This window comes from Aotus nancymaae, unplaced genomic scaffold, assembly GCF_030222135.1.
Source record: "Aotus nancymaae isolate 86718 unplaced genomic scaffold, 86718_ANA_hifiasm-v0.15.2.pri h1tg000008l, whole genome shotgun sequence".
Lineage (NCBI taxonomy): Eukaryota > Metazoa > Chordata > Mammalia > Primates > Aotidae > Aotus > Aotus nancymaae.
Window position 1 is genome coordinate 3370829 of NW_026988419.1, and position 27099 is coordinate 3397927.

General features: G+C 35.3%; 2 protein-coding genes across 4 annotated transcripts in view; one reads left to right on the forward strand and one right to left on the reverse strand.

Moving 5' to 3' along the window:
• PSMD1 (proteasome 26S subunit, non-ATPase 1) overlaps window positions 1–27099 on the reverse strand; it is a 113342-nt gene that overhangs the window by 42488 nt on the left and 43755 nt on the right. The window lies entirely within an intron of this gene.
• On the forward strand, window positions 8631–26313 carry HTR2B (5-hydroxytryptamine receptor 2B). Of its 3 annotated transcripts, none has more exons than XM_064372896.1 (4): window positions 8631–8992; window positions 9833–10538; window positions 20535–20636; window positions 25131–26307. In XM_064372896.1, exons 2-4 carry the CDS (start codon window positions 10187–10189, stop codon window positions 26021–26023), a joined length of 1347 nt encoding a protein of 448 aa, XP_064228966.1. In that variant the 5' UTR covers window positions 8631–8992; window positions 9833–10186; the 3' UTR covers window positions 26024–26307. The 3 variants fall into 3 exon arrangements, with proteins under 3 accessions (XP_064228966.1, XP_064228965.1, XP_012289555.1); XM_064372895.1 differs by having other exon boundaries at window positions 8632–8992; window positions 20436–20636; window positions 25131–26313; XM_012434132.2 differs by lacking the exon at window positions 20535–20636 and having other exon boundaries at window positions 8632–8992.

Here is a 27099-nt window from a genome sequence, read left to right on the forward strand (position 1 = left end):
TCAAAAAACAAAATAAAACAAAACAAAATATTTAGAAAAATAAATGTCGAGAAATGGTCAAGTCAGGAAAAACAGTGGATTTTATTTTAGTAAAGGGCAGTGGAGAGGAAATAAATCAATACCTGGTAAACCACTTTATTAGCATAGAATGTGTTACCTATAACTTACTTACCTCTTCCACATGTTTTGATATGTTATTTAAAAGTATATCTCCTCAGACAATTATAAATTTGCCAGCTGCAAGGGTACTCAACAACAGAGCTACACGTTGTGGAAATTTGAGCAACTTTTCTTGTTCTCCTTTATTTTATCCTTTGGCTAGTTTATAAAACTTATAATAATAATTTTAAAAAGTGCTATTACAGGTAAAAAACAAAAAGGTGGGAAGAAGATATTATGCTTTGTTGAATTTTGTGGCACAAAACATTTTCAGGGAAAGAACTGTGAAAGAAAAGAATTTTCTTTCCCAAACATACTTTTGCTCCACATAACTCCATATTCTAAGCTACTGCTATCTGTAGCTTTTAACTGTATCAGTTTAGTATACACTGAACATTTACTACATACAAAGTACCATAAGGAAAAGCAAAAAAAACCACAAAGACAGTGCCAAAAACATTACAAATTTAGTGAAAGAAAATTCATTTTTTATCATCTTCCTAGACTTCAAAAAACTAAAAATTAGTATAGTTTTAGGCAAGCTTTTGGTACATTTCCAAAAAGATTAATTATTTTCAGGTGCTGCTAAAATGAGAGGGGGAGGGAATTTCAAAGATGTAAGAAGAAAAGTAGATTCACAAATTTTATACAAAGAAATTGCTGTGTCACCATAATAAATAGAGCTCTTAAAAATCTCAGATTGCAACAAAATTAAAAAAAAAAAGGAAAGAAAAAAAAATCTCAGATTGCATTCCTGGACCTAGAGAAATCTGTAATATTCAAAATTACAGCATTATTAGCACACTTGTTTCCATTTCTAATCAGCATACCAAGAAAAGTCTTGCAGTATGAGTGAGCTGCCATCAACTTATTGCTGTTTATTGAGAACTTTATTGGCATTTCTTTGATTTTATAATAGTGAACATAAATGTACTTTGATTCTCAGAAAGTTTAATTCACTTCTGATATTTAAACAAGTATTCTAATGACAAAAGTCTATTCCTAATAGCTGATTATTGTGATTACTGAGGACATGCAGGGTTGTGCAAATCTACTCCAAAAGATATTTGAGTTCTTTATCATCATCAACTGTAATTCCAGGTATAGCAGTCTTTTGCTTAAAGGACATTACCACTTCACGACATCAGGTTGTACTCCAGAGTTTCAATGACAAAAAAGTCTTATTCTTTTGTTCTGGACAAAAGCAGATATGGTATGAGCAGCTCTCTGGCAATAATAACCTGGCAAAACTAGCCTAGATCAACTTTTCACAGGTGTTAGTAAAAAACTTAAGCAGGGGAGGGCTTAAAGAAGCTGCTGCATTGTGCTAAGAGAGCACTGTGGCATTTTAAACTGTCTGCCTATCACCCCCGCACTCCTAGACTAGCAGTGATAGTAGAGATGGCAGCCTATCACACTCTTGATATAGGCTGCTAATAATGCAGAGAAAGCAACATAGACTTTGGATTCCTGCAGAATTGCAGTTGTTTTGACCTCCTGTCCTTTGTTCCAAGGACAGGAGCAGATTCTCAGAAGGCATTTGCTGAAAACATTTTAAGGTAAAAGTACTGGCCACAGCAGCTTGAGGCAAGAAATAATAGGACAAAGACTGAAAAGCCTGAGAAGGAAGAGGGTGAGAAATGAGTTATGCAGAATAGTAAGGGCTTTAAAAAGCTCTTGAATATTCCAGCAAAATTAAGAAGACCACACATGTGGCCAGGGTTGGAGGCATTATCAGGGAAGGTCTGAGAAACGCTAAACTTTTACCTTGGACTTTGTACAACCCGGAGGTGAAGGCTAAGGCAGAGTGGTAAATGACCTGGCACGACTTGAAGGAATACTCCAACACAGAGCCAATCTGCAAAAACTGGGAGACTATTTTTTTCTTTTCTTCCTTTTTTTTTTTTTTCTTGGTCCCCGATATTTAAGGAAATGCTGTCAAAATATCAGCTGACCACTAAGTTAATAGAACACAGACTTCAGTGGCCACACACAAAAAAATACAGACACTAGTCAAGCAACAATCACTAATTAAACAACAATCTACAACAAACAGCAATAACAAATTCCTAGAAATAGGGAAAATCTGATTTCCTGAATTGCTACATTATAATAATAAAAAAGTCCAGTTTTTGACAAAAAATTACGAGGCCTGCAAAGAAATAAGAAAGTGTAGCCCATTACAGGAAAAAAGGAAATTAACAGAAACTGTTCCTGAGGAAGGCTAGGCACTGGATTTAAATAAACTCTTAAATATACACAAAGAGCTAAAGGAAACTGTAAGGCAAATAACTAAAGGAAATGGGAGAACAATGTCTTACCAAATAAAGAATCATCAATAAAAAGAAACTGAATAGAAATTCTGGAACTTAAAAGTAAAATTGAAATGAACAATTCACTAGAGGGGGGGGTTCAACAGAGAGAGCAGGCAGAAGAAACAAGCAGTGAACCTGAAGATAGGTCAACTGAGATAATTCAGTCTGAGGAACAAAAAAAGAAAAGGAAGAAAAATGAATAGAGTCTAAGAGACCTGCGGGACACTATTAAGCAGACCAATATGCAAAATGACTGGCTCAGAGGGAGAAGAAAGAGGGGGACAGAAAGACCATCTGAAAAAACAATGGCCAAAGACTTCCCAAATGTTGATGAAAGACAAGATGATCAACACATTCTAAGCAGGATAAACTCAAAAAGATCAGTGATTAAAAACAAAGGCAAAGGCTACATCCTAGCAGCAAACAGATAATAATAAATATGATAAATGTATAAATGATCAATTAAATAAAGAAGTGAAGTACTAAGAAGAAAAAAAAATAGGAGATCAGAGTAAGGGGTACTCAAAGAGCCAGGAGAGGAGGGCATATTGCAGTTTTAATTATGGTGGTCAGGATATGCTTCAATGAGAAGCTGATATTTACAGAAAGACAAGGAAGGCTGTGAGGAAGCAAGCCAAGTGGCTATCCAGAGGAGTGTGCTAGGTACATAAAACAACTCATGAAAAGGCCCTGCAGTGGAACAATGTTTGGCATGTTTGAGAATTAGCAAGGAGGCCAATGGTTTGAGTGTAGTGAAGAAGGTGGAGAAAGGTAATGGCGGGTCAGATCGGGTAGGGCTTTATAGGTCATTATAGGAACTTTGATTTTCACCATGAGTGAAATGAAAAGATATCACAGGATTCAGAGCAAAGTAATGATATGATCAGACCTGGGTCATTGTGGTTGTTATCAGTTTTGCAAATTTTGAGTTTGAGATGTTTTACAGACAATGGAAATTAATAATTAGGTAACTGAACATAAGAAACTGGAGTTTGAAGGAAAAGCTAGCATTAGAAGTTTATGTAAAGAGATAGTATTTAAAGCCATAAAAGTGAATGAAATCACCAACTGCAGATAGAGGAGAAAAGAGATCCAAAAATGAGTTAAAATGGTGTCTCAAGATTAAGACATTGGAGAGATGAAGCACAACAAGCAAAGGCGACTAAAAAGGAACAGCCAGAGAAGAGAAAGAAGAAATGATCTACTGGGTCAAATACTGCTGTAAAACAGGCAGAGCAGGCTACATCATCTTCTTTTCACAGAAACAGAAATTAAAGCTCAGATAAATCCATGAAGTTTGTCTTAGGTACGAAGCTTGTCCCATTTCATGACCACAGACTCACAGCCATTTGGCTGGAAACAGAGTTTTAGGAGATTCTTTTTTTTCAACAAGCCAGTGAAAACTAAGAGTAAATGGAGAGAAAAAATGAAGAGGAAGATTAAGTCAACAGAGGAGAACTGGGGAGAATATGCATATTAAGGGAGAGTAATGAGAGTCTGAAGAGATTCTATAGCAAAGATAATCCGGATGGGGTGTCTTTAAAGACAACAGAAGACTGGTTTAAGAAGATTGTACTTAGTCAACAGTGCTAAATACTGCACAAAATTGACAATTTTCCAGAGGACTTTTCAAGAGTTGTTTTAGTAGAATATTGGATATAAAAATCTGATTATAAGGATTACAGACTGGGGGTGGTAAGGAGAGAAAAAGACAGGCAATCCTTTAAAGAAGTTTGGTGAAGAAAGAAGACTTACAGAGAAAAGGTTTTTCTTTTTCATTATCTGGAAACCTGAGCATGTCTGCCAGAAAGACATTAGAGTTGAGAGACCAAATATTCAAGGCACAGATTCTATGTGTGAAAAAGGAAAAACTTTATTCAGCAAGACTGTAATATATATATATATCTATATGATATCATCTATATGATATATATATATATAAAAGAGCTGGGATCAAGAACATAAGTGGAATTCAATTGTGAAAAAGAATGATAACATGATCCCAAAGGAGGATAGGATGGATGAAAAGAAAGACATTTTGAGATGACAGTGAAAGGTGATGGAGCTTGCTTCTGATTTGTCTAAGTCTTTCATTAAAACAACAGGCAGTCAGGAGAGAATGAAGAGTCTAACGAGGACAGATAAAGTTTGAAATAGCTATTACAGTTTCAGCTCTTCACTGATCTTGCCAAAAAGAATGAACATGACAGGAATGAATAAACAGAAAGCTGAGAAATATTTGAGCTTAATTAATTGTAGGTCCTGCTGAAGTGAGCTAGTCTTAGCTCTACCATGTCTGTACTATAGTTACCAATATACTTGTTTGTATCCTCCATAAAATTATAAATTACATGAGGACAGAAAATGTTTACCTTATTCATTAATGTATCTCCATGAGTATATAAATACTTCACAAATGAATATGTAACGTATACAATCCCTATCATGTTAAACATTCATTAATGTTTACAGTTTAATAGGTATTATGACTGAGAGGTAAAAAAATTTTCTTGGCTGATATTTAAGCTGTTTTCCTAGACCTGTAAAAGATAGTAGACTGCGCTTTTTGGTCAAAGATAGAATCTGTTCAATAATTTAAAAGACATCAAGGAGAAAATTCAATTATCTTAGAAAAAATGTGCCAATTAGGTTTTTTTTTGGTTATTTCTGGATTAAAGGCTGAGTTTGACCTTGAAGTTACTTTAGTAAGAGTTACTTTATCTGAAGTTTTTGGGAAAGGAAATATCTGAAGTTTCCAGATATTAGAAACCTCACTCTACCATAAAGAATCATACTTGTATATTATTTGCATAGAAATCTTTAAAAAATTCATGTCACATTTATTGGCATCTAAAACATAGCTGAATGAACATGATCTAGTCTTTTCTTAAGTACACAGAAATCACCACTATGCTATCCAACATTATGCCACATAAAAAGTTGTGGAAGGAGGTTGGGTGCAGTGGCTTACACCTATAATCCCAGCACTTTGGGAGGCCAAGGCAGGCGATCACTTGAGGTCAGGAGTTCGAGACCAGCCGGGCCAACATGGCGAAACCCTGTCTCTACTGAAAATATAAAAATTAGCTAGGCATGGTGGCAGGTGCCTGTAATCCCAACTACTGGAGAGGCTGAGGCAGGAGAAATGCTTGAATCTGGGAGGCAGAGGTTGCAGTAAGCTGAAATTGTGCCAACGTGTTCCAGCCTGGGCAAGAGAGCGAGATAGTCTTTAAAAAAAAAAAAAAGAAAAAAAAAGAGCTACAAGTCTCTACTTTGAGTAGACCTACATGTTTATACATTTAAATTATTGTTTTTTGTTTGTTTCAGTTGACCCTATTTGCTATTACCAAAGTGCTTGTCTACCTTTTAACTTGTTACTCAAATCTGGAGTAGGCAGGAAAACATGTTTATTAAAATTATCTCAAGCGAATTTATCATTCAACATTCTTTTGTATTATCTACATTTATCACCATAGGTTATTTTCATTAAAGAAGGGAGAGTCAAAGTTTTGTGTGTGTTTAAACATCTGTGTGAGTGTGTGTGTGTGTGTGTGGGCGCGCGCATGCGTGTATGTATGTGGAAAGCAAAAATATATGAAGTGGGGACTTAGAGGCTACTTTCTACTTAAAGTGTTTAGGGTTTTAGAGTACTGGTTTAGTTATTTGCTGAGACTCAATTATCCTTCTATATAATTATTTATTATTATTATTATTATTATTAGATCGAGTTTCACTCTTCTTGCCCAGGTTGGAATCCAACGGTGTCTACTTGGCTCACCGCAACCTCTGCCTCCCAGGTTCAAGCGATTATCCTGCCTCAGCCTCCTGAGTAGCTGGGATTACAGGCATGAGAAACCATGCCCGGCTCATTTTGTATTTTCAGTAGAGACGGCATTTCTCCATGTTCATCAGGCTGGTCTGGAACTCCCGACTTCAGGTGATCTGTCTGCCTTGGCCTCCCAAAGTGCTGGGATTACAGGTGTAAGCCACGGCGCCTGGCCTATTTATTATTATCTTGCTTTCTTCTTGATTCTCACCTAGCTTCACATAACTTGAGATTGTCAAACAAGTAGCTGTTCTAACTAGTTACGTTCCTTAGTCATTAAAACAATTTAGCCATTAAACCAATTTAAAAATGCAAAAAAAAAAAAAAAAATCCAAGTACCAATCTTACTTTTATAAGTTGAGGGAAAAAAATGAGTGAATGTGAAAGGATTGGCAAATTACAATAGTGACTGCATTTTTATAATATACTTAATATTTAAAAAATTTTATCTACAAACAAATAAATAAAGGCTTATTTTATACAAGTCTTTTCACTGGATATAATGGTGCTGCTATTTTCAATCTGACATTACTTGTTTTGCAGACCCCTACCTCCTTTCATAAGCACAGATGTCAAAGTGTAACTCAGAACTAAGCAGTATTTTTAAATACTTTCTTTTTTTTTTTTTTTTTGGAGACAGGGTTTTATTCTTTCAGCCCAAGCTGGAGCACAGTGGTGCGATCTTGGCTCACTGTAGCCTTGACCTCCCCCAGGTTCAAGCAATCCTCCCACCTCAGGTCTCCCCCTACCCCGGACCCCTCTGCTGCTGCCCAGTAGCTAGGACTACAGGCGTGCACCACCACGCCCCCAACTAATTTTTGTGTTTTTTGTAGAGACAGGGTTTTGCCATGTTGCCCAAGCTGGTTTCTAACTCCTAGACTCAAGGAATCCATCTGTCTTGGTCTCCCAAAGTGCTGGGATTACAAGCATGAGCCACTGAACCTTGCCTTAAAAGATTTTCGTATTCCTGACTAGAAATTCTGGTACATTAGAAAACATCTGATTTCTCTTGAATATAATTTCATTTCTTTTCATCTAGAATTCTTCACAAGTATTTTTTCTAATATAGTAAATTTTGAGTTTCAAAAAAAGCAGCAAATACTGAATAAAATCTGAAGTGCTCAGTAGAGTTAAAATGAACTAAGTATTTTCCAATAACATTTAACAAGAGCAAAGTAATACAAATTTGAGACAAGGGCACAAATGCCATCACTGATTTATAAGTAATTAATTTAAAAATAGTCATCTATAATGATTTTTTAAAATATTTAATACAGGTTTTTTTTTTTTTTTTGGGACAGAGTCTTGCTTTGTCACCAGGATGGAGTGCAGTGGCACGATCTCGGCTCACTGCAACCTCCATCTCCCGGGCTCAAGTGATTCCCCTACCTCAGCCTCCTAAGTAGCTGAGACTAAAGGCACGTGTCTCAGCTAATCTTTAGTAGAGATGGGGTTTCACCATGTGGTCTCGATCTCCTGACCTCGTGATTCACCTGCCCTGGCCTCCCAAAGTGCTGGGATTACAGGCCGTGAGCCACTGAGCCTGGCCATTTAATCCAGATTTTAAATTGTTTGAAAGAAGTGACTTCTGTCTTTATTAAAAGGATAGGTTATTATTATTTTAAAAATAATTAAGCACTGTGGAAAGAAAATATATCTCATACCTAGAAACTAGTGTTGGGGCTGGGCTGTTAAATAATGATCTTTTAAAAGGAAACCTTGAGAATGCTGAAGTTCTAATACTAAGCTACTCTTACTGTTTAGAGAAAACTTAAATAGTGTAACAGTTTTTTTTTTTTTAAAAGATGGGGTTTCACCTTGATGGCCAGGCTGGTCTTGAACTCCTGACCTCAGGTGATCCACCTACCTCGGCCTCCCAAAGTGCTAGGATTACAGGCATGAGCCACCGTGCCTGGCTAAATAGTGTAACTGTTAAGATCTAAACACCAATTTTCTGAAATAAGGCAAAACTGTATTTTCATTACTTATATTTTCTTCAATGTAAAATCTGCGGGGAAAAAAAGCCGTGAACCACTCCTAAATCCAGAGATCTTCTGTTTAAAAATAAGTAGTAAAAAAGTTTCTGCTAAAACCTATGTATACACATAGAATTCAGGCCTTTCTGTGCTCTTCTATATAAGGTTGCAACCAGAGCAAATTAATGGTGTTCCACAGCAAAGGCAGAAAAGCTAGATAAGAACCTTGTTTCACTGCTACAAATTAGAACTATAGAAATCACTATAGGCTAAAAGAGCAGAATCTTCATAGAATGAAACATCTAGAATAGATAGATTATATCTTATTTTTTCTTAAATGGGAAAAACAGCTGAGGCGCAATCCCAAACAAAACTATCTTAAGCTAAAATGACTGAGTTTATTACAGTCCCTCTAAATATTAAAGAGAGCTCTTAAAAATATAACTTGAATAAGTGCCATGAACTGGTTTAACACACTTAACAGTGGTTTTATGAATCACAATGAATGCTGCTACTCTCTAAAAATGAATGTATCAAGGAGGAAATAACTTCCTTGGCATGCTCGCAGCTATACAACGTATTTGTTTCACTGCTTTCAACCGCCTGTGCTGGAGGCTCAGAATAAGTCAATGGGAGGAGGACTTCAGGCACAGCAGCAAGCAAGTCTACTGAACGGATAAGATGACATGCTCGGGAAGGTAACAACAAAACCAGAGGTAAGTATTTAACAAATACATATGGAATTAATCTAAAGGTTTTTTAGTTTCCTTTTGCTTAAGTTTCAAGAACTCTGGTATCATAATCTTTCATTTCTATTCAGTGGTTTAAAAATCAAAATGAAAAATTTACTAATGCTAAGGGGGAGTTTTTAAAAATGTGATTTGTACATTTGATGAATAAATAAATGGTTTAATCTTCCTTTTGGTTTCTCTTTCTTCTCAAGGCAAATGGGAAGGTTAAAGAAAAAAAAACACTACTTAAAAGAAAAAAAGAATTTGTTTGAATTTGGCAAATTTAGTGATTAAATTTAGAACACATTTGTTGCAAAAACATACCATGAGAGATGAAATTACTAAAAACAATTATTTGGATCCCAGTAATATCTGTCTTTTTCCTTCTCTCAAACTAAAGGAAATCTAAAATGGCATTTATATTAGTACTCACAAACCTGATCAGACAAAACCAATTACATATAAGGATTCCTAGCTGGCAAATCATTTATTTAGACCCTTGTTGGGCTTGGAGTGTTTCTAGGTGGGTGGCCAGTACATACAGAAAGTTCTATTCTGAACTATTATGTTTCGACTTTTCTATTCTGTAAATAAAGGTAAAAAGACATTCAAGGGTAAGAAAACACCTTTTTATTATAATCATTGAAAAATTTAATGTGTCTTCTGTTTTATTAACTGGGGAACATCAGAAATACAGTATTTTTGGAGAATTGGCTGCACTGACACAAATGTACAACAGACTTACTAAGAAGGGAAGGGCTATCAAGTGTTTTTACCACCTTCAGAAATGAATAAAATAATGCAATCTGTGTATTTTGTATCTAGGGGAAACTCTCTGGCATGCAAGTTCAAACACGTCTCTACAACTACGGCAGAAAAAGAGAGAAACTTAAAAAAAAAACTCCTATTTTTTTCATAGCTATCAGTTTCTTTCAGAGCCTTCCTAAATTGAAGCCTCTAGAAAATATTAAATACTTGGAGATCTTACCTATACACATGGACAGATGTGTTCATGTGCTCATTTTTGAGAACTTGAATTTTTTTTTTAAAGGAAGGTGTCATCTTTGGTTTTGAGTGTTTGGCTGGGTACAACGCTTTAAAAAAAAACAGATGACCAGCTTAGCTACTGACCATGCTGACCACTGTTCGGAACAACACTGAATCACAGAAAAACAGCAAATGGCTCTCTCTTATATAGTGTCTGAACTTCAAAGCACAATTCCTGAGCACATTTTGCAGAGCACCTTTGTTCACTTTATCTCTTCTAACTGGTCTGGATTACAGACAGAATCGATACCGGAAGAAATGAAACAGATTGTTGAGGAACAGGGAAATAAACTGCACTGGGCAGCTCTTCTGATACTCATGGTGATAATACCCACAATTGGTGGAAATACCCTTGTTATTCTGGCTGTTTCACTGGAGAAAAAGCTGCAGTATGCTACTAATTACTTTCTAATGTCCTTGGCGGTGGCTGATTTGCTGGTTGGATTGTTTGTGATGCCAATTGCCCTCTTGACAATAATGTTTGGTAAGTATTTCACTTGTTTGTGCCATCAAACCACAGAACTATGATATGCTATTAGAGAACTGGACACTCATTGAATCTTTATGTTTCTTGAAATAAAAGATGAACTTGGACTATTTAAAGATACGGCAAGTAAACAGTCACTTGTTTTACATCATTTTCTATGGTTGATCATCAGTTTTAAAGAATAAAAAATATTTTTTTACAAACAATTTTACTCCCTCCTAAGCCATCTAATAAAATCATTTAAAAAGTCATTCAAGTTAGTAATATTTATGGATTCTGAATGTATTATCTACAAATTATAGTGAATAGGCCTATACTTTAACTTTCTACATTGATAACTTTTCCTTAAAGCAATAACTAGGACACTTCTGGGACAGATATGTGCTAGGTTAATGATAAAGTCTTTGAATCACTAAATAAAACACTTAAACTCAATTTAAATCGCTAAGCCCCAGTTTAAAATTGGAATTGTTAAAAAACTCTTGTTATATCTCTTAATGTTTGTATATTATAAACTTGAACACAATTCCTACTTATGTGTCATGTTAAGAAAAATTATGTTTAGTTGCTAAAGAAAATGGTTTGGCTCAGAGTGTCCAAAGAGATGACTCATCTATTTAACTTTTTAAATTATATATGGCCATCTGTGTTCATGATAGACCTCTAAGTAAGTGGATTAAAACCTAGTTATTGCGATAATAAAAAGTATAGTTTGACACTGAAATCCTAGTTTGTTATAATAAAAAAGAATAATAAAATAAATATAAGTAGTTTCAGATTTATGCATATCATCTCTAGTTATAAAATTTGGATAAACACAAATAATTCTGCTGATGAATTATGAGGGCTCCTAGACCCTTGGAATCAGCATTAAGAGGATATTTAACTTATTCAATGCTTGATGTAAACTGATATTCCATTCATAAACTGCCTAAAAAAATGATTATTTGTGGTAGATATGGTTTCTTAGATTTACTTATATGAAGATAAAAATATTTAAATTATAGAAATAAAATATATTAAACTAGAATCCATATTAGAAGATAGAAAAATCCCTGCTATTCCAACGATTATACCCAGGTCTCATATGTTACAATTTTATAAGTAATAACAGAAAGAGCTCTAAAATTATTATCAGATGGTAACAGGTTTAAATCTTCCATTTTAAATCAACATTTACCTGGGCTTTAAAATAAATCAAGAAAAATATGTGGCAGGACAAGCAGTAATGAGTAAGGTTCTGCTGCTTTAATTAGACTTTCTAATCATTAACAGTTTTTCTATATCCCTCTCTTTTATAAATTTGTAATCTCTTGAGTAATCTAGTGCTACATGAAACCATGGAGAATAACTAAGAAATCTTACTATATATAACTCTATCAAGACAGATGCAGTTGGGCAAAATTAAAAAAAAAAGAAATCTTGCTATAATAGAGAACATAAAGAACCTTAATTCTGAATAAAGCTTAAAAGAAAGTATTATGTAGAAATACATGTGCATATTTGATAGATTGTACATGCATATGATTCTAGCCCTCCTCTCTACATACATAATAGTAGCTTAAGATGTAAAATCATACTCTTCAAATTGTGCTTTGCTTGTCATACAGAAAATGTCAAAATGCTTATTTCAGACTACCATAAAATTTAATGTTGTTGAATACATGAAACTGAAAGAATTATGAAGAAGTGAATTTTAGCTTTAAAATCTTTGAGCCCATAAATATCAAACATCTATTATAGGCAAAGTACTATTGTAAGTACTTAAATTATCAGAAAAATAGTTAAGGAATCTTAAAAGGCAGAGTTCCATAGTATTAAAGTGAGTTAATAAAATACCAAAACAGATAACAAAGATAATTTTATGTATTCTATAGAAAAATGGGTATCCAGCAGCTGAAAATTTTAAATGTATATTTAAAATGTTGGTACCCCAAGATATTCTTAGCAATACGATTAGCAGAAAACCCAACATATGTTAACATAAAATATGTAAAATGTCTTCATATTTATGTCTTAATTGATACATACTTTAATAATATTTCACTCTTCCAAATGTTTGTTAATTTTTAAATTTATTTTTATTTATTTATTTTAATAGAGATGGGGTCTCGCTATGTTGCCTGGGCTGGCCTCAAACTCCTGGGTTCAAGCAATCATCTGGCCTCAGCCTCTCAAGTAGCTAGGATTATAGGCACATGCCACCATGCCTGGCTCATGTTCATTAATTTCTAATTACAAAATAAAATCTTTTATATCCCCAAACATTTTTACTATCAGAATTAAGTTGTATAGTAGGGTTTGTAGATTTGTTAAAAATGAACAAATCTGGGAAGCACTATCTAATACATTATTGCATTATTTATCTAAAGCATAATTCAATTTCCACGGAAAAAAAAGTAGGAAAAAAACACATGTGGCTCTCTAACAAGCTTCAAAGGATGAATTCATAAATTGGGAACTGCATGTATTACAAATGGAAACCTGACTTCAAATACTAAGATATTTTTTATAACCTTAAACCTTTTGCAAATCAATGAACACTAAGATTTTTCTAAACTAATGCATTTATAAGAACATCTGGGCCGGGCGCGGTGGCTCAAGCCTGTAATCCCAGCACTTTGGGAGGCCGAGGCGGGTGGATCACGAGGTCGAGATATCGAGACCATCCTGGTCAACATTGTGAAACCCCGTCTCTATTAATACAAAAAAATTAGCTGGGCATGGTGGCGCGTGCCTGTAATCCCAGCTACTCAGGAGGCTGAGGCAGGAGAATTGCCTGAACCCAGGAGGCGGAGGTTGCGGTGAGCCGAGATCGCGCCATTGCACTCCAGCCTGGGTAACAAGAGCGAGACTCCGTCTCAAAAAAAAAAAAAAAAAAAGAACATCTGATAACTTTAAAAGGCAGAATTAGACTTGATTTCACTCTTATTGCAGTGGTAGTCTTCAGGACTTCTAAAGTTTATACAAACAAGTGTTCTGGGTTTTATGATAAAAGATTATCACTATGAGAAATAATTTTAGCTATCTCAGGGAAATTCAATGAAAGTAACACAAAAACTTTATATTAGCTAGTATTCTAAGAAAACAAAATTTTAAAAACAAGAGCAGTAAAATGTAAAAGTGGCTCCTGTGCCCTTATACTGAGAGATATTTTATTCAACCACTGATCTGTATAATATTTAATAATACACTGTTTGAATTCCTATTTTGCCAAGATTATGACAACTCAGGCACAACACTGTCTTTCAAATGAGTTGTGCTAGGTCAATTTTTTCTGCCATTTCTTCCTATCTGGGAGCACTGGCCTTGATGATCTTTACAGTTCTAGTTTTTTATTGTCATGTCCATAATTCAAAAATCCATGATCATAAATCAACAGATTATAATATAAGGATTAAAGATACCTGTTAGAAATACTTGAGCAAGAAAACAACATCTTAATGCTGATATAAAAAAGACAGGATGTTCACCATTTAAGAGCTTCTCTGAACCTTTCTTTCTTTCATTTTATAAGTAATTTAAAAAGTAACAAGGGAGGCCAGGCTGGGCACAGTGGCTCACCTGAGGTCAGGAGTCAAGACCAGCCTGGCCAACATGGCAAAACCCTGTCTTTACTAAAAATACAAAAATTAGCCAGGCTTGGTGGCACACACCTGTAGCCCCAGGTACTTGGGAGGCTGAGGCAGGAGAATCACTTGAACTGGGAGGCAGAGGCTGCAGTGAGCTGAGATCGTGCCACTGCACTCCAGCCTGGTTAACAGAACAAGACTCCATCTCAAAAAAAAAAAAGAAAAAGTAACAGAAAGTAACAGGGGAAAATAATATGGCATCTGGTCATCCATTGGGCATTACTGGTTTATTTATAATTTTTTTTTTTTTTAAATGGAGTCTTGTTCTGTTGCCCAGACTGCAGGGCAGTGGCATGATCTTGGCTAACTGCAACCTCTGCCTTCCAAGTTCAAGCGATTCTCCTGCCTTAGCCTCCTGAATAGCTTGAACTACAGGCATACGCAACCACGCCCGGCTAAGTTCTGTATTTTTAGTAGAGACAGGGTTTTGCTACGTTGGCCAGGCTTATCTCAAACTCCTGACCTCAGGTGATCTACATGCCTTGGCTTCCCAAAGTGTTAAGACTACAGGTGTGAGCCACCGTACTGGGCTAGAACTTATGTTTTAATTGAAGCCTCATGATATAAGTTGAAACAGTATCTGTGGTATAAGTGATAGAGAGTATATACAATGACTGAAAGACTGCTGTTTGGGGCAAGACATCCCAGGGTTTGAATCTTGGTTCTCCTGTATTTTATCAAGCAAGTCACTTACTATCTTAGAGTTCAATTACCTTGCCAAGCAGGGCCTAGCATTTTATAAACACCAATAGTAATTGGTAGAGTGCTGCATGCAAATTAAATGTGATTTAGTTGAGATGTAAGTCTAATCAGAGATGAAACAAATGTATAGCAGTAAGAGAAAAAAGGCAGTTATTCATATATGCAGTAAAATGTTAGTCTACCCAATTCTGAAATGGGGGGAAAAAAGCAATTAATTAAAGGCGCTTCTTTTTGTAAAGAGGAAATTTTAAAAACCAGGAAAAAGCTGTGTAAGTATTAAGTTGCTTAAAACATTTAAAACACTATCATATTAGACATAGAACCCTCAGATAACTCATATGCTCAATTGTAGTAAAAAAGTAAAAAACGAAACAAACTTTTAAACAATAATTTGAACTGAACTATGTCTTTCTTTTCTGGAAGATAAAGACAGAAGCATTAGAATTTCTGAGATAAATGTATATTTGAAAATTATGGTTTTTTTGGACATAAGAACTATTTATGATTTGTCCTGCTGCATTAAGTTCATGAACTGAGTACCTCTGTAAACTCTACAGGCACAGCCCTCTTGGAATGCCTTTAAAAACAGTCTTTTTCCATACTCCAAAGGGAATTATTTTATGTCCTAGATTTATGGATTGATGCTAATTATTTTCTGGACAAATGGTATAACTTCACTTTCCAAACTAAAAAGTTGCCCGAAGGCAACTTTAAGCAGGTTTCAGATAAAATAAGTCTACCTATCAAGACATGGAGTTTCTAGTAAAAATCCTCAGGTTTTTTTTACTAATTTAAAAGAAAGCAAAAACCACCAAGAAAATACCAAAACCAAACAAAAAATCCAGGCATGGCACAACTGCAACACATACAGGTTATTTTCCTGTGCCATATATAAAACAAACAGCAGTTAAAATTCAATGTTAGTAAAAAACATACTTTTATGACAAATTTAATCCAAAGATAAATAGAGTTAAACATGTTCTCAGCCCATACATCTTCCTTCACCCCTTGAAAGTACAGCCTGAAGTTTTAAGCTGAATCAGATGCATGCACTTTTGCTATAGCAGGCAGAAAGACAAACACAATTATTTTATACTGATGATTTGGCTTATTGTTTCTATGCAGGAGTGTTTTCATGGTTGTTAGTTGGCTAGTTTCTGTTAAACAATAGTAATAAGCATTAACATTTGAGTGTTTTCTTTTTGCCAGGAACTGTTCTAAACACTTCACATGTATTTAATTGTCATCCATAAAAACCCTAATAAAGCAATCCTATAAAACAGGTACTATTATCCGCATTTTACAGAGAACAGAGAAACAAAGTGATAAATAATCTGTTCAAGATTACAAAGTAATTGGCAGAGACATGATTTAAACCCAGGAGGATAGATTCTAGAATTCACACTCTTAACCTCTATTACTCTGCTTTCTCAAATGTCAATGAGGAAGTCGATCAGCCAAAACTGTCCTATTTGGCATACTGAACTAACATTATATCTTAAATAACCCCATGTAACTGTTAAGAGGACACAGAATATTTTTTTCTCCCAAGGACATGGCAGAACTCAGTATTCTTTTCAGTTAAACTTATATTTCATATTAAGTGGAAAAGAATACTTGAGTGTCAACCTATTCTTGTACAAATCCTTCAGATGACCGCAAGATCTCTTTTCTGTGGAAGGTATTAGACCTAGGCTCACACTTATGAAGTTGTTGAACCTTGTCTGGGAGACAAATAAAAATTTATATAACTGGATGACAATTCCCACCATCACTTATGTATGGCAATATTTAAAGTGTAGTCTTCATTTTAAACAATAAAATATTGTGGATAATATGGATATTTAGATAATTAAACAATTGTCTATAAGCCAAGATCCACCTAGGACTTGTTTTGTTGCCTTAATATTCAGTCTGTAATTATTTCAGGTATTCACAGAAATGCCATTATTCTTCCTTAATTTTAATGAGTCTAATTTAGAGCCCCAGAAGAACAGTAATTAATTTAGTGCAAGAACTTGGTAACTTATTTCCCTCAGACTGACTCTTAAATACATTTTTCTTTCTTTCTTCTTTCTATTTAAATATGTAACTGTTTCACTTGGTTATTTCAAACTTTAAATGTCTTAAGTCCTTGTGAAAATACATTAGACAGAATACACTATAACAAATAAATGTGATTATAAATTCTTAAAACCAAAATTCCTAATAAAAACATAAAAGTTTTGAAATAAAGTATTTCACCATACCAACTTAACTTTTAATTATGTTAGTCTAAATAGAAAGAAACTTTTCTGATTTTGAGCTAACCAAACTAATACTAACTAAAACAGTTTTAGAATGAAAGTCTCTACATTAGGAAAAGTACCTTTATAAAACAAGCGTGTCTAGAACTGTTTTTAATGTCTATAAATTCTTAGATTACCCAAATCTATTAGGCATTTACAAAAGCCTCTTTTTCTTTTTTGCATTGTATACAGTGTTTCTATTAATTTAATGAAGTTTTTTTCTTTTATGATAGTTTCATAAAAACTATCCACCAGTGGTTCATGAAACTTGAAATCAGAAAGGCTTGGAATTGTAAAGATTCATCTCTCTTAATCTTTAATTTCAGTCTCATTCTTTCTTAAAGAAAATTCTCTATCACATCTCAATATTTCTGTTAACAATAAAGCACTGACTGTAATAAGAAAATTCTAGTGAATTTTAAGTGGGAATGAGTTTATAAATTCTTTCTGTTTAAAGTGAGGCTAACAGGGCTTGATAGGTTTACTTAAATCGGCAGCAAAAAAGCTTTCCTTCTTAGCCCACAATTGGAGTATGTGGATCAGATGATCAAATTCCAAAGACAGGTACTTTCTATATAAGAGTTTTCTTATGACTTACTGCTTATAGCTACTAGATTTATGACAAGAATTTTCCAAACCTTAATCTTCAGAAGTACAATCCATAATTAGAATAGCTAAATAGACAGGTTTAAATAGTTGGCAAACCATTTTAAGATGTTACAGAGAGAGCATGGACTTAAAGGAAGGAAACCTAAGATACAACACAATAATTACCTGCCTTTTAAACCTAAGATACAACAAAATAATCATCTGCCTTTTAAATCTTTAATCCTTAAGATACAACACAAGAATTACCCACCTTTTAAATCCTCAGTATCTCTGATTATAGCTCTAGATGAGTATTTTTCTACCACCCTATTTACAGACCTAAATCTAGAACTTTAGGTTAGTTTAGAATGTACCCTCACTTTAAGTAGTTTCCACTGCAAACTCTATGATGATTCTTTTCACTCTGTTAGTTTGCTTTAAAGTTGCCTGTGTCCAAGGTCCTTTTCCACTAAATGACAGAAAATCTGAATGCTACAGCTAAGAGTGAGAAAATCCAATTGATCAGATTTTCTCCAAACACCAGTTTCTCTGCCTTCGTTTATTCTGAGAGGCCTCCCATTAGTCTCTTTCTGTGAGACATTCCGAGTGCCCATAACACTACAAAAGCAAACGTAAGGTGCATCTTTTAAGACTCAGACACAACCCTTCCTAGAAAGTCTTCCAAAGCACTGCTTCTCAAAGGTTAATTTGCATACAAATCACCTGAAAACCTTGTTTAACTGCAGAGTCTGATACAGTAGGTCTGAGATGAGACCCAAGAGCCTGCATATCTTAGAAGTACCCAGGTAATGCCAATCCTCATTCTCAATCTTAAGAGCAAACTCTGAGTGGCAGTTCTAAAGAACACTTTAAAATAATATTAAAATTTCGATTAATAAATGCCTCCCCTCCTTACCCTTATATTGACTTAATTATACCCGAGTTTACTCATCTGCAAGATCAACAATACTCTCTAATGTTCCTTCCAGTTCAATAAATCTATAATTTACCACCTCTATCCCTTTTACTCCCAATTCAACAAGCAGGTGAAGTTTCTTCACAGCAATTTACTGAAGAGTATGAATGACCCCTTCCACCTGATGCTTTAATCCCTTTTTAAGAAGCTGCTGAACATGGAACTAAGCCCCAATCATTTATTCTTTTTGAGTAAAAGTTTGTGCTGATTTTGTTAGTTTGTTCCTAGGCAGAAATATTTTAATATTCCTATTCAGAATGCCACCTACCAACTATGGAAACAAAACACCAAAAAGTGGATGTATCAGCCTTGATACCTTTTGGACACTTTGTGAAGTGCCCAAATATTTTTCACTGAAATTCTGACTTTAAAAAAATCTCCTACTTGACGCTTGAAAATAACATAGCCAAGTCTATCTAAAAACTCTGCCCTTAAATTATGGTACTTTTTTGCTCTGAGATTTTAATCTCTCTCCACCCCCAGGCTCCTTAAATTTAAACAGTTCATAATATAAGGGTCTCTTGATGTTCTGCAATCCTGGGATGATTATCCTGGTTTTCCTTCAGTTATGACAATCACTTTATACTGCCAAAGTCAGATATACTTACAATAGCCAGAAGAAAAGTAGATTATATTTTATCAGTGGACATATAACAATCTAATCCTAAAAGAGACTTAGATAATCTCACATGCATGACATTTGTTCTCTACAGGAGTTAAATTTGATTCTAATGGAAATATTCTCAGGAGAATTATAAAATTTTAGTTGTTTTGAAACTGTAAACATGTAAGTGGTGGGTGTATGTATAATGTATAACATATTAAATTCACATATGTATGAACATCTGTGTAAGCAAATTTATTAGAAAACTATGAAGAACATTCAATATCACAACCAAACCTGAGAATTTTTTAAGGTTAATATTTCTAAAGTGCTTAAGACTATATGAGGTACACAGGGTTTTGTAAGAGTTTGTTAAATAAATTAAGTACTATGTCTAACCCTGAGATTTTCTTTTTAAACAAAAAGTCTGTACTAATTATTACATCTCCAGTTTTTGGAGTGAATGACAGAGTATGAAAGGGGAAACAATCTACTTTCCTTCAGGATAATCTGACGCCATTCCTTTTGCAATCTTTATTCGAAAACTATTTCTGCCAAAAAATCATTCCACATTTCACCAAACTAGAGTATGCTATAAACAAGGATCTTGCTGCTAGTTATTGCTAGAAGCGAGCCTAAAACCCAGGCGCCACAGAGACTCTCATTCTAATATGCTTTTTGTCATACTACTTCCTCTATATGGTAAAATGTTTTCTTTTTATACAACAGCAACTTAATAAATTTTATTTAAATGCCAAAGTTAAGTTCTAGCCACAATACTACATAAATTTCAAAAAGATCACAAATGGAATGGACAAAAGAGCAAAAGGTCAAAAAAAATGCTAAAAATGTTAAACTGCTGCTGACTTAGAAAAAGGGTGTAATTATACAAAATAGAAAATGTATTTAAGAGTTACCATCCACAGAAATATTGTATTTAATGTTGTCTCCATTATCTGAAGTTAAGCATCATCTTATGGAGGTTAAGTTATAAAATTTCAGATGAGTAACAAAAAAGACAAAAGATACATCACCTGAAAAACTGTAGACTGAAGGTTGCCATTTTATAGGAGAAAATGCTTGTCTTGTTTTTGTTTCTTTCAGAGGCTATGTGGCCCCTCCCACTTGTTCTATGTCCTGCCTGGTTATTTCTTGATGTTCTCTTTTCAACTGCATCCATCATGCATCTCTGTGCCATTTCAGTGGATCGTTATATAGCCATCAAAAAGCCAATCCAGGCCAATCAATGTAACTCACGGGCTACTGCATTCATCAAGATTACAGTGGTGTGGTTAATTTCAATAGGTATGTAGAGAATGCTAGAATGTGGGTGGCATACATAGTCTTTGGTTCCACTTGGCTTGAATACCAGGTCTTGTAGGCAACAAAACTCAGAATGAGAGGTCAAAGCAGCCTACTGATGTATTAACATAAGCTCCTTATGTCACTGCATTTATCATATGGCTTCCAAACCATACTACTGGTAAAAAGTGTGAAGAGTTACAAAACTCATGTCCTCAGAAAGAACCATCGGCACAGTGTTTATTGAGATTTCTTTCTGCTTGGATTTCTGTATGCAGAAAGATTAAGTTTGAGAACAGTTTTCATACTTGCCAACAGATAATTATGGTCTAGCTAGTATTTGGAATCCTATAATTACATTAAAATAACAAGAAATGGGCAGGGCGCGGTGGCTCACGCCTGTAATCCCAGCACTTTGGGAGGCCGAGGTAGGCGGATCACGAGGTCAAGAGATCAAGACCATCCTGGTCAACATGGTGAAACCCTGTCTCTACTAAAAATACAAAAAATTAGCTGGGCATGGTGGCGCGTGCCTGTAATCCCAGCTACTCAAGAGGCTGAGGCAGGAGAATTGCCTGAACCCAGGAGGTGGAGGTTGCGGTGAGCCGAGATTGTGCCATTGCACTCCAGCCTGGGTAACAAGAGCGAAACTCCGTCTCAAAAAAAAAAAAAAAACAAGAAATGAAATGTACCTTAAATCACATTTTAAAAGATTAACAAAAAAACCCAAAACAAAACAAAACAAAAATAACAACTCAAACATTTTGTAGGCAGCTATCAAAGAACACAAATTCATCTTGGAAGCCAACATTTCAGTACATATGTGTACGGATTAAAGGCAGTTAAATATCTGCTTAAGTGGTTTTTTTTTTCCTTTTTTGGAGACAGGGTCTCACTTTGTCACATAGGCTAGAGTGCAGTGGCATAATCATGGTTCACTGCAGCCTTGACTTCCTGGGCTCAAGTGATCGTCCCTCCTCAGCCTCCCAAGTAGCTGGGACTACAGGCGCATACCACTATACCTGGCTAATTTTTGTATTTTTGGTAGAGATGGAGTTTTGCCATGTTGCCCAGACTGGTCTCAAACTCCTGAGCTCTGGTGATCTGCCGCCCCAGCCTCCCAAAGTGCTGGCATTATAGGCGTGAGCCACGGTGTGTGTTTTGAATATGTTTAATTGGAAGTTTTAAGAGAGATGCAAAACATGGTATACTGTTGTTCAGAAATGATTTATAAAAAGAAATCCTTTTTCTTCTAAATAGTCTTATAGCCCTGTACTCATCTATAATACTCAAAGCTGTACTTACCATGTAGTATGCATAAATCATTCAAAGCTCTTACACGTTAGTATCAGAAAAACAAACAGATTTGCAAAAATTACAATAATCTGACCACCAGATTCACTTCTTCCTTCTAAAAATATTTCAAAGAGGCAAAAAGTTAAGAGACCTGGAATACTTAAATTACTTCTCCCTAATCTGAGTAGGAGCACTGGGGCAAAAACAGCAAGAAAGCAAAACGATGAAATTGACCTTCATATTCCTGAAATGATGACATAAAGGCTGAACCTCTGAAAAAGTCTGGAGGTAAAAGCAAGCTGTGTTACTCCTCTGGTGTGGGAAGAAAGCAGGGTCAATAAAAAGTCTATTCAGAATGAAGAGATATGAAAACAGTAGAAACGGATAGTTTAGTGGGCAGAGGCCAACAGAGTAGAACCAGTCCTCCAAAAGCAGCTCCAGAAAGGGAACATTTAATTGTCACAATGGGTGACAATTAAAATTTGAAGTGGAGAGGAGGAAAACTATAATAAAGTCATTTATGCCAAATGACTCACATTTGGTAAGCTCACTGCAATGAGGGAGAAGGAAAGGGAGAGTGTGAGGTATGTGTATATTGGGGTGGGGTGGGAGAGTAGGACAGAGAAAGGGAAAAAAAAAATCAAAGACAAGGATCCTTAAGAATTAAAATATTTCAAACTGTGAAATATGATCAAGTTAATGAGGTAAGCAGCCTGCTGGTATAAATGGTATCTAAATTAAGGCTGGATACCATCAATTTATAAATTGACCAAATTTTTACTGAGTGTTTGTAATGTCCTAGGCACCAAGAATACACAGATGATCAAGAAAAAGAATCTTTGCACTCAAGAAAGGCAGACATATAAACAAATTACACTAATACAAAGTGATGAGTGGTGCAAGAGAAAAAAGGAATCAAAGGAAGACTCATAATATATAGATTTAGAAATCCACTTCTTCCTTTTATAGGTAAGAAAAAAGAAACCTAGAGGTTTTAATCGGTTGGCTTAAGAACTTACAGCTTTTCAGCACCAAGGCCAAGATCAATGCTCCTTCACTTCATTGCACTTTGTCTTGTAGAACCAATCACAAATTAGTGACTTTGAAAAAATGAAAATGCAGATGACAATAAGTTCAGTTTTGAAATTCTACACAGTGCTGAAGAGAGCTCACTCTCTTCTTTTGGATTTACAGTTACCCTAGGTAATACTGGGCAACAGAAAGTATAATAACAGGGTAAGGGCATAAAAAGTACCAGTGAAAACTTCTACGGTTATTGACCAGCAAGCTGGATAGGAAGGTAATGAGAGCCCTGATGGGGAGAAATTAATAGAATGTGAAAATTGAGATGAATGAATGAATTAGAGGTAAAAATAACAGCAAACAGAAGTTCTCTAGGAGTGAAGGGTAGCAGGACAAGGAAGAGAAGTATTAGAGTTCATAATCTTAGATATGGGATTGTTTTAAGTAGACCTGTGGATGGCTTTAGTGCAAATAATAGTAATAATTAAGAGTCAAAGAGTTCAAGAAATATAAAATTAAGGTCTTAGTCATCAATGGGATGAAGTTGTGGAAGATGCTGGCACTGGAGCAGTAGAGAGAAGACTATAGCAGGTACTGAAGCCACTAATAAAGATGAGCAAATGTGTGGAGGTTAACAGAAGAGCAGGATGGAGAAGAGAGTATAAGTAGATAAAATGAACTTCAAAACCAAGTGTTTTTGGGGAGAAACAAACAGTGGGATGATGATCTGAAAGTAACAGGGTAAAGCAGGGGTCAGCAAACTTTTTCTGTGAAGTGTAAGACAGGAAATATTTTGGGCTTGCAGGGCATACATGGTTTCTGTCACAGCTTCTCCAGTCTGCTGCAGTAGAACAAAAGAAGCCACAGACAATACGTTATTAACAAATGGGAGCGGCAGTGTGCCAATAAAACTTTTACAAAAATAGAATGTGGGCCAATGACCGTCAAACTGTAGTATAATGACCCCTGGTGTAGAACAAGTATACAGAATCCTCTTTCTGGTGGTGTACATGAGGAAAAGTAGAGAAAGTAATGACATCTGTTAGGAAGGGTTTGAGGAACATATTCTTGTCAATGGCTCTTTAGCTACCATAAAAAGAGTGTGTAGATGAGGGGTGCTCTTTGATTCATAAAACAACACAAGGATTCCAGAGGTTTCTAAAGATCAATTAATTCAGACATTTAAAAATTATCTGCTGTTTCAAAGGAAAAAGATTCAAGTTAACCCTTGTATTATTTGTCTTTCTAATAAACTACTTCACTAAGCAACATTATATTTAGATACTTCACGCTATTTAAAGATCAGAAAATTAACATGACGTATATTTCTTTCCTATGTCTCCAGAAGAATTCTTTTTTTTTTTTTTTGGAGACAGTCTGACGCTGTTGCTAAGCGTGGAGAACAGTGGTGTGATCTCAGCTCACTGCAACCTTGGCCTCCCGGGTTCCAGTGATTTTCACCTTAGCTTCCCAAGGAGCTGGTACTACAGGCATAGGCCACCATGCCTGGCTAATTTTCGTTGTATTTTTAGTAGAGATGGGGTTTTGCCATGTTGGCCAGGCTAGTCTCAAACTCCTGACCTTAAGGGATCCACCCTCCTTGGCCTCCCAAAGTGCTGGGATTACAGGCGTGAGCCACTGTGCCCAGGCTTCTACATCACGATTCACACACACTCAAATTTTTAATTAGTACTTTAAATAAACTTTAGTTTTCCTTAAGTTAGATGAAAGGATTAAAAGACATTCAGACATATCAAAAGGTAAAACTGTTAAATGAAACTGTAACCTCAAAGATAAAATAAAGATACTGAATAAATGTACTCTGAAGTCCCTCTAGATCAACTACACTGGATATTAAGAAAAAAGCAGTTTCTCTTCTGAATTTCTCTTTCTTAATCTGAGATAGCTTAAAAAACAAAAATAGATTATGAGACATGTAGAATAAATGAAGACTTTCTCCACTATATCATGGATATACTACAGCTTTTGGGGGCTTAGGTTCTGTTTGTGAAATCTTCACTGATGAATGCTTTGACAAATCCCACATTGTGGGTCCCAGGTATTACAATGCACTAACAAGTATAAAGTTATAAGGATATGAATCTAAATGGACCTAATCTAAGAGTTACATACAGGTCATAAAAATGACTCAGTTTATCCTGTTTTCCTCTTCCTTAGGCATTGCCATTCCTGTCCCTATTAAAGGGATAGAGACTGATGTGGATAACCCAAACAATATCACTTGTGTGCTGACAAAGGAACGTTTTGGCAATTTCATGCTCTTTGGCTCACTGGCTGCCTTCTTTACACCTCTTGCAATTATGATTGTCACCTACTTTCTCACTATCCATGCTTTACAGAAGAAGGCTTACTTAGTCAAAAACAAGCCACCTCAACGCCTAACATGGTTGACTGTGTCTACAGTTTTCCAAAGGGATGAAACACCTTGCTCATCACCTGAAAAGGTGGCAATGCTGGATGGTTCTCGGAAGGACAAGGCTCTGCCCAACTCAAGTGATGAAACACTTATGCGAAGAACGTCTACAATTGGAAAAAAGTCAGTGCAGACCATTTCCAATGAACAGAGAGCCTCAAAAGTCCTAGGGATTGTGTTTTTCCTCTTTTTGCTTATGTGGTGTCCCTTCTTTATTACAAATATAACTTTAGTTTTATGTGATTCCTGTAACCAAACTACTCTCCAAATGCTCCTGGAGATATTTGTGTGGATAGGCTATGTTTCCTCAGGAGTGAATCCTTTGGTCTACACCCTCTTCAACAAGACATTTCGGGATGCGTTTGGCCGATATATCACCTGCAATTATCGGGCCACAAAATCAGTAAAAACTCTTAGAAAACACTCTGGTAAAATCTACTTCCGGAATCCAATGGCAGAGAACTCTAAGTTTTTTAAGAAACATGGAATTCGAAATGGGATTAATCCTGCCATGTACCAGAGTCCAATGAGGCTCCGAAGTTCAACCATTCAGTCTTCATCAATCATACTATTAGATACACTTCTCCTCACTGAAAATGAAGGTGACAAAACTGAAGAGCAAGTTAGTTATGTATAGCAGAACTGGCACAGTTGTCATCAAACACGATGAGTAAGATGATGAATGAGATGTAAATGCACCAAGAATATGAATATATTATATAAAGAATTTTATGTCATATATCAAAATCATCTCTTTAACCTAAGAGTTAAGTATTAAGAATATCCAGTTTTCCTCATTTGGACAAGATTATTCCAGGAGGAAAAAAATTTTGTATAGCTACAAATGAAAACAATCCAGCACTCTGGTTAAATGTTAAGGTATTCAAATGAAATAAAATCAAATCAATAAATTACAGGCTTTAAAAAAAACACTGTCATTCTAAAATTTATTCAGTTCCTAATTATATGCAAAGTTGTGCTAAGAATGAAATAAAACAAAACATTAGCCTTGCCTTCCAGGCCTTAAAAGCATAAAGCATGATACAGAACAAAAGGAACACAGAGCTAAAAATAAGTGCACAAAACAGTGATCACATCAGGAGGTGAGTTAAGATTGCCATTTATAGTCTGATTTAGTTGAATGTAGTCATAATTTTCCTTTGATCAGGAAACTGTCATGATGGAAGGGATAGAGAGGACAGTAGCTGGATATCACACAAAATAAAAGGAACTTGGAACTGTTAAATGGCTGATATCGGGCATCTACTCAACACAGGTAGATCTACTGGAGAAGGAGGAAAAAGCAAATAAAATAGCTCTTGGGTACCTGAATCATATTAGCTTCCTTAAAGATATTAATTAACACGCACAAGCATGGGACCTTAATCAGGGATACAAACTGTAAGTAAGATCATGCCTGCCCATCTATGCTTGTTCAGTGACTCAAGTGAACTTCCAGCACAAAATTTTTTATTCACCCTTTCAGTATTTTATTTTGCATAGTTAGATCTGAGAATGAGTTCAACCTGTGCCACTTACCAGACAGCTGATTACATTTAGGAAAAATACTTAATTTCTTCAAGCCCCAGTATTCTTATCTACATTTTATACAATTCTTATGAGGATGAGTACATAGTAGGCACTAAGTAAATGGTAAGAAATTCAATCTACTTTTGATATATATTTTAATGCTCCCGCTGTAAGTGCAAATTT